This window comes from Quercus suber, unplaced genomic scaffold, assembly GCF_002906115.3.
Source record: "Quercus suber isolate HL8 unplaced genomic scaffold, Cork oak 2.0 scaffold_377, whole genome shotgun sequence".
Classification (NCBI taxonomy): domain Eukaryota; kingdom Viridiplantae; phylum Streptophyta; class Magnoliopsida; order Fagales; family Fagaceae; genus Quercus; species Quercus suber.
The window spans coordinates 583,785-594,786 of record NW_027069829.1 but is presented as its reverse complement, the minus strand read 5'-3'; the positions used below and the strand labels follow the sequence as shown (position 1 = coordinate 594,786).

General features: G+C 36.1%; 1 protein-coding gene across 1 annotated transcript; it reads left to right on the top strand.

The window, feature by feature from the left end:
• Positions 1–773: 773 nt before the first annotated feature.
• LOC112035283 (zinc finger CCCH domain-containing protein 24) lies at positions 774–9,231 on the top strand. The gene is made up of 14 exons (XM_024068108.2): positions 774–1,618; positions 3,276–3,368; positions 3,451–3,789; positions 3,900–3,972; positions 4,272–4,404; positions 4,475–4,628; positions 4,809–4,892; positions 5,192–5,314; positions 5,626–5,793; positions 5,879–6,013; positions 6,265–6,360; positions 7,614–7,946; positions 8,609–8,652; positions 8,735–9,231. The coding sequence occupies exons 1-14, from the start codon at positions 935–937 to the stop codon at positions 8,979–8,981; spliced, it is 2,706 nt and encodes a 901-aa protein (XP_023923876.1). The 5' UTR covers positions 774–934; the 3' UTR covers positions 8,982–9,231.
• Positions 9,232–11,002: the final 1,771 nt, after the last annotated feature.

The following is an 11,002-nucleotide window of genomic DNA, read 5'->3' as shown; positions in this document are numbered from 1 at the left end:
TGTTCATTCAATCTCTAACTGTTGCTATACAAATTTAGAAACTTCATTATATTATTCTACATAAATATTATTACTACTTTTAGCTAAAATCCAACTCAAACACATGACCTAATCTGGTTAGCTATTTTTGATCTCCAACTATATACAAAATATTCATGATATCTCTAATACTCAGCTACTGTTTGCCACAATCAAACCATATATTTCTTTACTAGCTGCCAGAGTAGAGCTATCATGTCAAGCGCATATTGTATATTTATTCGATCATTATCATGATTCTTAGAGGGCGTTTGGACTCAGCGTTTGCTGACTCCACGTTTTGCGTTTTGAGTTTTTTCTTTTTTTTTTTTCGGAAAGTGAACAGTAAAATCACATGATTTTACTGTACAGGAGACAAAAAACACTGTTTAGCACTGTTCACGTATTAAAAAAAATATTAAAAATGGGTCCCACGATACTATTTACACATTTAAAAATTATTTTGCTACAGTATTTTCAGTTTTCAGTTTTCAGTTTTAGCAACAATAAGTTCAATCCAAACGGACCCTTAGACTTTAACTTTAATGGTTTTGTAGGCTTAAAAATACGCTGGTAAAATTGGATCATATGGCCTAATGTTGAGTTCTGGATGCAATTTCCCAAACAGTACCCAAGCCTAGCAAGATCACCAATCCAATGAACCACACGTGGCTGAACGGCTGAACAACCAAAAAAGGTTCCCGGACAGATAATAACCACCTTTTAGTCCTAAACTCTTTAGTGGCTGTTTGGTAACATGCTTAAACACGCAATTTTTCCCAAAAACTCATTCTTAACAAAATACAAACAAGATTCTCAAAAAAAATAAAATACAAAACGACGGCGACGCGTGTAAAAGAACGTTACCCAACGCCCTAATATCTGAGAGCTTAGCTAAAAGGTAAAAACCGAGGCAATGGAACCAGCAATGGCGGCTTCTCCAAATAACGAACTCTCTCCAATCGAAACCCTAAACTCTCCACCGTCCACTCCTCCCCAAATGGACGGCCACGAGTCCACCTCCACCACCACCACTACTACCACCACCACCACCACCACCACCACCACCATCACCACACAATCCCAACTGGACACCAATCAAGAACCACTCTCCAATCCTGAATCATCAGCGGCAGCATTGCCATTACCGTTGCCAGCGCCAGACGACGCCGTATCGGGCGAGAAGCGAAAGCGAGAGGAGGAGCTACCGCCGCTGTGGAAGACGAGCCTCTGCTCCTACTTCAGGCGCGACACAGGGTCCTGCAGCCACGGCGACGCGTGTAAGTACGCGCACAGCGAGGAGGAGCTCCGTCCGCGCCCCGATAACACGTGGGACCCGACCTCTGAGCGTGCGAAGAAGGCCATGAGGTCTGAGAAGACGACGACGACGACGACGACGGCGAAGAAGAAGAGCGATGTTTGCGAAGCGGATATCATGATGACTGAGGCGCTTGTTGATGATGACGATGACGACAACAACAATGGCGATGATAATAATAATGGCGGTGGTGGTTGCTTGGACCCTGAGCTTAGCAAGTGCTTGGTTCATTTGCCTAGGAAATGGAACTCACAGAGTCTGACTAGCTTTCTTGGTGAACAGGCAAGTAAGGGTTTTTGGTTTTCAGGTTTTGTTGTTTCCATGCTTATAGCTGAGTTCAATTTTGTAATCCATTTTTTGTTAGAATAATGGCTAAATGATTAGAGCTTATCGTGTTTGGTTGCTTGGAAAATGTGGAACTGTGCAAACTGAACGTGGTTAGTGAAGGTGTACTTGTAATGTGAATTAGAAGAAGTTCAAATTCTTTTGATAAATTGAGTGATAGACTAATGACATATGCAATCCATTCAACTTATGGACTTTGTAGTAGTATATTTTTCAGTAACCTTTTGTGGGAGATTGCAAAAACTTCAGTGAACAATTTGGCTGAATTTGTTTTTGGTTTCTGTAGATCAATCTTGAGTTAAAAGATAGCGAAAAAGAGGAAACAAAGGGAAAAGGTTACATAGATAGTAGATTGTGAATATAAGAAGAATTGGCATGTGAGATGAGCCTATACTGGTGCTTCTCTACTGATTGGTTTAAACTTTAAACAGCTGTATGTTTTGCTATGTACTAGAAAACTTAGCATATGTGATATATGAAAAACCGATGGCATTCGTGTGTGATGAGCCATAATCAAAGGAAACCTCTTAAAAAAAATATTTTAGCTTAATTCCATGTGTTGGTCCTCCCTTCTTCAACTGCAGTCACACCCTTCCTGAGCATAATTCTTTTTTGATCTAACTCTTTAGGCTTGTTCATGTCCATTGTACATGAAGTAGTCTTTTTTTAATAAAATTGTTCTTACCCACCACAAAAAAGTAAAAGGAAAAAAAAAAATTTTGGATGGAGGGCAAGATTGTGTATTAAGGCCCCTCAATGTGTCCCTTTCTTTGGCTGGACCGTGGCTTGGGGGACTATCCTAACATATGAGAATCTTATTAAGCAAGGCTATATGCTATTAGGGTGGTGTTTTATTTGTTGTTGTAAAATGGGGAGATGGTGGATCATCTGTTGTTACATTGTTCTGTTCTGTTGCATCTGTGTTGTGGAGTTTTGCATTTAGATCTTTTGGGATTCAGTGGCCGTTATTGGAGAAGGTTATTGAACTATTGTTTGGTAAGCATTCGTCGGACATTTGGAATTTAGTCCCATAATGTTTGATATGTTGACAATTTGGTGGGAACGAAATTGTTGGACATTTGAGGATACGGAAACCACAACAACCCAATTGGTAGCTTTGTTTCATGGTTTTTTATGTGATTGGTCTAGCGCACGGGGATTCACTAGTATGAATTCCATTCCTGAATTATAGTCGTTGTCTTATTGTACATAAAATTTACTCTGTTCTATTCTTTAGTCTTCTTTATGTCCTTAGTACATGGAGTAATCTTTTTGCAATAAAATGTATCTTACTTAATAAAAAAAGGGTTGTGTGTATAACTTACCAATCAAAAGAAAAATTGTTAGCATATCTGTCATATGGTTTGTTAAAAATAACATATTAATGAAGTTAATGATTTGGTTGGGAATATTTTTGCATGACATTAACATTCTTTAGGGAGGTAGAGTTACTGAAAAGTTTTCAATCTTACCAAATTTTTTTTCTTCTCTTTAGATGTTTTGGTTATTGATTACAAGTCATCTATGACTCTTCCCATCTTTAGTGTTTGATAGAAGAGATACTGGAAATCTAAAAGTTCTTTTATTTTTCCAGGGAGTTCAGTTCAAATCTGTGAAGAAAAAGAAAGGCATGACTGTAGGTTTTGTGACTTTTGAAAATGCAGAACAATTGAAAACTGCACAGGAGGTATGCCCTGTTTATTGTGTTTGTAATTAGTACATCAAACTTGCTATAAATATGCTCACTGGCACCAATCTCATTGCAACAGGAATTGAAAGGAAAATCTATTGGCAACAAAATTTTAAAGGTTGCTGATGTCATTCCTCGATCATTTGATAAGAAAATTAGATCAACAGTGGCTCTCCCTTTAAACGGACAACAAACTGGGGAACCTTCATTGGATGGTGAGAATGCAGGGGTCTCTATATCTTCAAATGGGGTTGAGGATGGTGATACAAATGATGATGAGAAACATGGTTCAACAGTTGATGGCTCTGTTGCAAGGGCAAGAAGTGTCCGCGATGTTGTGACTCCCCTTGCTCATATGCCTTATAGTGATCAGTTGGAGCACAAAAAGACCTCCCTTATGCAAAATCTCAAAAAACTTGTTAGAAACATTTTTTTCTGATCATATATTCTGTCTATGATTGTTTTAATGTCAATTTGATTGAAGAAGAATTTCTCAGCTAACTGAACTATTGCGATTTCTTGTGGCAGACTAGAAATGCACGTAAAGCTTGTCCCCATGGTGTTTCACTTCCAGAATGGATTCTCAAATCTAGGGAAATAGGTACTCTTCTTACGGTCAATAAAAATTCCAGAAAGCATGATGCCACTGAGCTATTCATTCAATATTTTTTCAAGTTGATAGTTGGTGGATGGGGTTGCTTATGACATCACTGACACTCTTAATTGCTCCATCTTTGTTGACCTCACAGAGCCACAGTCGTGTTTCTTTGATTCTATTGAATCAAGATTCGCTGTATTTCAAAATATTTATTATAAAAAAAAGAAGAAGAAGCATGATGAGTTATTATAGTGGCTCACATGTCCGTTATTGTTCTTTTCCTTGTCTTTTGAACCCTGCAGGTGGTCTTTCATGTGAACTAGAGGGCATACTTGAATCACCACTTGTAAATGGATATCGAAATAAGTGCGAGTTTTCAGTTGGATATTCTCTACAGGGCAAAGCAACAGTGGGATTTATGCTCGGTAACTTTAGGTACTTTCCATTTGCTCAGCGTTTGGAGTACTTCTTGGCATTTGAATAGTTTACTAAAGAAACTTCTCAGGGAGGGAGTGACAGCAGTCGAAGAACCGGTGGATTGCCCAAATGTTTCAAGAATTGCTTGCAAATATGCTTCTATCTTTCAGGAATTTTTGCAACAATCAGAATTACCAATTTGGAACAGATTTAAGAATATTGGATTTTGGCGTCAATTAACGGTATTTATGCTGTTTCCAGAGCTCTAAGTTCTGGAAATTTAATCATAATTATTGTTGCTGCCATGCAGCTTTTCAGTTACTGATAGAGAATGCTTACTCTTCTGTTGATACATACCTAGAAATGTAAACATTACTGTCATTCTTTATGTAAGCATTCTGTGTCATAATTTATGTTTCAAGGTTCGAGAAGGAAGGACCCCTGGGAAGGTTGTTGACGTTGAAAATTCTGATGCCAGCATTTCAGAGGTCATGCTTATTGTTCAGGTTAGTGCCCAATGAACTTGTCTAATAATACTATAGTTTTTTTTTTTGATAAACCTTTTCAATTAGTGAAATTCCTATTAGCCATGCATGTCTGAAAGCTCCACAATGCTGTTAGAAAGAATGAACAGAGAAGCCACATTGGTTCATACTGGTGCAATTGGTCACTTGTATGGAAGATGAAAATTTTCATTTCAAATGCGAATAAACTGGATTGAGTAGCTTACAAATGATATGAATCATGATTTTTCTTGTAAACCTTTCATTTTATAGCCATTTCCCTTTGTATCTTGGTTATGTAGGTTTGCTCTGTGGGCCTTGATGATGCTGTTGTAACTGGTGAATTTGAGAGGCTGGCTCAAGCATTTGCTGCAGGAGCTATTGCAAATTCTCCATCTTTGCCTCTAACAGCTTTGGTTGTTCAGGTACTAGCTTCTTGCCATAAATTTTCATTATTGGAGAGGTTTATAATTTGACAGCCTTCTAGATACTTGGTGCTTTAACATTCTGGCAGGAATCTTGAAATGATTTTACAAACATGCTCTGTCTAATTGTAGCATATGGTGGTTTGTAGTGGATATGTACAATCTACCTGTCATAAATAGCCTTATGTCACAGGGCCCAAGAAAGAGGAAAAAACCAAAGTGTGGTGGCGTCGAGGCAGCGTGGTGATATTTTTTCTAGTTTTTAATGCTCTCTTTGATTTCTAAATGCCTTGTGGTTGGTTTTCATACAGGATCACCAAGGAATATCAAATGCTGCACCAGCTGATGCTCCATTGCGCCAACTGCCCATTCCAAAGGCTGCTAGTCCTAAACTGGAGACCAATGATGTTGCAGAGGCTAGAATTCGTGACTGTATAAGCAATCTTCAGTTCTGTATATCTCCCACAGCTTTTTTCCAGGTTTGGATCTCAGATTCTTGTGCATCCCTTTCTCAAGAAAATAGTTTTGTTAGTGGCATTTAATATATCCCTAACTGTATTGCAGGTTAATACTCTTGCTGCTGAGAAGCTATATTCACTTGCTGGAGATTGGGCTGGTCTGGGTCCAGATACATTGCTATTTGATGTATGCTGTGGTACTGGAACAATTGGGCTGACTTTAGCACATCGTGTTGGTATGGTAATAGTAACCAACCCAGTTCCTGCATTCTTTCTTCTTTTCAGACATGTGATCAGGATCGTAATTGTTCAGTGCCCTAAGCAAATCATGAGTCTCCCATTTTGGAGAAAAAAGAATATAAGTAAAAACATAAATGTTGCATTGGCTGATTGAGATTCATACTATAGAAAACCAGTCCATGTTAATTCCTTTCTTTCTTTCTTTTCTTTTCTCAAAAGGTTTAACTTGTTTTGGCTTTAATTTTCGACCAGGTTATTGGCATTGAAATGAATGCTTCTGCAGTTTCAGATGCTTACAGAAATGCTGAAATAAATGGCATTAAAAACTGTAAATTTGTTTGTGCAAAGGTGAGTTTGCAATTTGCCTCTTTAACTTGGTTTCCATTTGTAAACCTAACAAAGAAATCACAAGAAAGAAATCCATTCCCATTTATAGTTCTATTAGGGGTTGTTTGGTTTTTTGAATCTTGGATTCCCATGAAAATCTGCATTCCCAGAATCCTGGATTTCTAAAACCATATTTTTGGGAATATAGGATTAATGCATTCAATTCATTAGTTGTACTCCTGTTAGATTCTTATGAAGGTAAAATTTTAATGTTTGGATAGATAGTAACATTCCCAATAATAATTACAACTTTTACCCTGAATTTTTAAAAATACCCATTTGCATTATATAGCGTATGAAAATACATTCTCTAAATTCTGCTTATTTTTTTATTAAGTAAACAAATCTTTCAATAAATTCCTCAATTATATATAATATTCCATAGTGCATACCCAAACATATTCACAATGCATACCCATTCAAAGTGGTAATCACGTTTCCATGAAACATAGGAATATGATACTTGTGGGAATGTGACAATCCCAGAATTGTTGAAATTATCCATGTGCATTATATAGGAATATGAAAATACATTCTATAAATTTTTGTTATTTTAAAAAATAACCATGTGCATTATATAGCATATGAAAATACATTCTATAATTTTTTTTCTTAATTTTTTGATGAGTAAACAAAATTCTAAATAAATACCTCACTTTAATGTAAATATTCCTAAGTGCATACCCAACCATATTCACAATGCATAACCATTCAAAGTGGTAATCACGTTTCCATGAAACATAGGAATATGATACTTGTGGGAATGTGACAATCCCAGAATTTTTAAAAGTACCCATGAGCATTATATAGCATATGAAAATACATTATATAAAATTTTCTTATTTTTTGATAAGTAAACAAAATTCTAAATCACTTTAATGTAAATATTCCATAGTGCATACCCAAACATATTCACAATGCATACTCATTCAAAGTGATAATCACGTTTCCATGAAACATAGAAATATAATGCTTGTGGGAACGTGACATTCCGAGGATGTGTTGTGTAATTGGAGAACTAAATGTGGTAATCTCATTAACTTCCTAGAAAGTAATACGAATTTTCAAGATTCCACAAACCAACTGGCCCCTTAGGAGTTGATTAAACAACTTTAAATTTGATTTTTGATTTTTAATTTGGTTAGGCTTGTTGTTGTTGCTTGTATTAATTGTATCACATGTTTGTTGTATGTTTTTCATTGATGAGGCAACAGGCAGAGGATGTGATGGGATCACTATTGAAAGAGTACCTAAATGTGCCTCAGAAGCCTGATGAGATTTCAAATACTTCTGAAAATAGTGTTAACGAAAACGCTACTGCTGGAGAGAAAGATACCCTAATTGATGCTGTACTAGACCTTGAAGAGAGCTCAAGCCATGATCTTATAAATAGCAAAAGTGCTTCTGGTTGTTCAGAAAATGAAGAGCAAGAAGCTGGAAGCCAACTCCAGAAGAATTGCACTTCTGAAAGTGGAAATACTTCTGTGCAGCAGTTTAAAAATGTTGTTGCTATTGTTGATCCTCCACGTGTTGGACTACATCCCATTGTAAGTTACATGCTTGATATGTGCAGTTGAATCTAATCTCCTTTTTTACAACCAAAAAAAAAAAAAAATGATCGTCAACACCTCTATTCATTCTATTATTACAAATGCCTTGGTTGCTTGATAATCTAAAAAATTCTTTAAATTTTAGAGCTTCTCGCATGTCTAAAGATTAGTTTAAGGCTTCCCTGGACTTATAAAAAAAATAAAAAAATGGATTAGTTTAAAACTTCCCTGGGTAGAAAGTCCCCTTGCCGCCAATCAAGTTGTTTCCTGAAATTTCAACTTTTATGGGATACATAGAATTTTCTATTCCTTCTTACTCTTACGCCAACCAAGTAGGATCATTGGATTTCTTAGGTCATAAATTATCAATATTTAGCTTGACTTAATTTAAATGGAGGTTGGGTTCCAACCTAAAGGTCCAGGTTAGAAAGTAAAATATCACGTGGATAGATTCCAGAAGCTGTTTTCAGAAAACTACCATCATTAGGCTGGGATTTGTGCCATGAGAATAGTACCATTAGGCTGCAGTAAACATGTATGAGAACTTACGGGCAGTTTTGCCTTTTTGGACGGGAGACATCTTGTAATTTTGGACTAGATTTGTTTTGCACTCAAACCATAATACTTAAGATGCTTACTCTTGTTTTATGGGGATGCAGGTGATAAAAGCTCTGAGAACTCATCCTCGTCTGCGGAGGCTTGTGTTAGTTCCCAACTGATATTCTGTTTCTCATTTTTCATATCTTATTTTCAATGTGATTCAATTTTGAAGCTGTTTGGTGCAGTTACATTTCCTGTAATCCTGAAAGTTTGGTGGCAAATGCTATTGAACTTTGCACACCATCTCCTGAGAGTATTGAGAAAGGGAATAAAAACAACCGGGGATGGAGAAATATGAGTAGTACTGGTCTAGCACGGCACAGAGCCAAGTCAATGCCCCCTTCAGAGCCTTTCCAACCTGTAAAAGCCATGGCTGTTGATCTTTTCCCACATACTGTGCACTGTGAACTGGTGATGCTCCTAGAAAGGTAGGTATGAACCAAAAGACTTGCTAAAGCCTTAGATGAGTTCTTATTACCCACAAACTTAGATGGTGAAAGTTTTAACATTTATCAATTTTGTTATATTGTCGTATGCGAATTCGATCAACATAATTCTGCCTGCTTTCACTCCATTTAACTCATCAACTTATTACCAACTTGGTTGGTTTTTGTGATCATTAATACAATTAACAGATTATGAGTTTGGTAATAAAAATGATGTGCATACCCATATATTTCAATGCTGTCGTGGGTATCAGGCCCTGGGCTTTGATTCTGGATTTGATTGGATGCTATATAAGCCTGACCTGCTTAAACAACTTCACCCACTTTTGGATTTACTGTAAGGTGTCCACAGTTGAGTTGGCACTTTAATAGAGATCACCCACATTTGATCATCATTTTGACTTGAATTAAAAAAAAAAATTTAAAAGAAAAAGAAATGAAACTACACAAAATGATACACAATCTTTAGTTGACCTTGATAATGAAATTTTATGGATCCCCCCACCATCATTCAAGAGGATTGGGTGGATTTTGGTAGTGTCGTTTGGTAGATATGCATGTCATGTGATACATACTGCCACTGGCCACTGCCGCAAGCCCACAGGAGTATTACTGCACTTTTTTTTTTTTGCAAAGTAATTTGAACTTTTGAAGAGACTAGTAGAATATTAGTATTATAAATTTTTATCCTTAAGTTTACACACACCCGGTGGGTTGAAGCCACGAATATTAGTGTTAATTAATTATATATAGTGCTCATTAAACTATTCAGACCAAGCAATGCCAATGCTTTTTATCATTTTTTTGTGGTATGACTTCGTTCTTACCTGATATTGCAATTTGCTGTCATTGGCTGAATTTCAACTGAAGCTTCATGGGTTTCTTTCCATTTCAATGGTAGTGGAGACAGGTAATGCTAGGCCTAAAATAGTATCTGGAGCTGGAAAGAATGCTGTCAATTTACACCTCTCTCTCTCTAGGCCAGACTATGCATTATTTTTCAAATATAAAAGTTGGTCTGGCTTTGATATTGAATGCTTTTGACCAGCCTGTTGTCCCTTTTAGGTTTGCGTTTCCTTCAACAACAAAACAAAATCCCCATGCCTACCTTAACCGCCAAGACCAAATGCACTGGATTGGACCATGTCACTCATCCGTAACAGGATGTAATTCCTCCTCTCTCTTCTCTGAGTTTTATCTCTCCTCTCTGAGTGTTATCCTTTTGCTTTCTCTTCTTTTTAGATCCCTAGGCGACACAGGTGACAGGACATGCGAGCAGTTCCTATTGGTCTTGCATGCATTATTAAAAGAGAAAGAATTGCGTACTTCTTTTAAATCTCAAAAATTCTCAAATCATTCTTTTTATTTGAATGGTCACAATTGTGCCCCCTCAAACCTTTCAAAAAAAAAAAAAAAAATTTGTGCCACTTCAAAAAGTTGAAAATGTCTAAACCGATTCTTTCCATATCCTACCCAAAATTTATATTTCAAATTAAAAAAATAAAAATATATTGTTCTAAAATTAACCATTACTAGTCCTACAATTGAAAGTGATTGCTTTTTATTTCTTTTCTTTTTTTGCTGAATAATTGCTTTTACTTCTTGGTCAAACTAATGGCAATTATGTTATCACTTCGTTAGACATATTAAGAAATAAATAAAGCAATCGTTTTAAATTTGTTAAGGATTAAAAGTGAAGATTTTAAATATTACGTACGAACTAAAATTAGTCGCATTGAAGTTCAGGTTCGGGTTAGAGCTGCTTCTAAATTAAAGGTTAAAGATCAATAATGTAATTTGCCTAAAACAAAAAATTTGAGTGGATTTATTTTTCATTTTAGGCAAAAACATGATTATTTTTATTAGAAGGGATAATAAGATTTTAAAATCAACACGTTTACTTCATTTAGGATCTGTTTATAATTCGTTTATTTTGCTGAAATTAAATTTTTTTTTACTGAAAATACTGTACATTAAGGTAAAAGTTAGTTGAAATAGTACAGTATG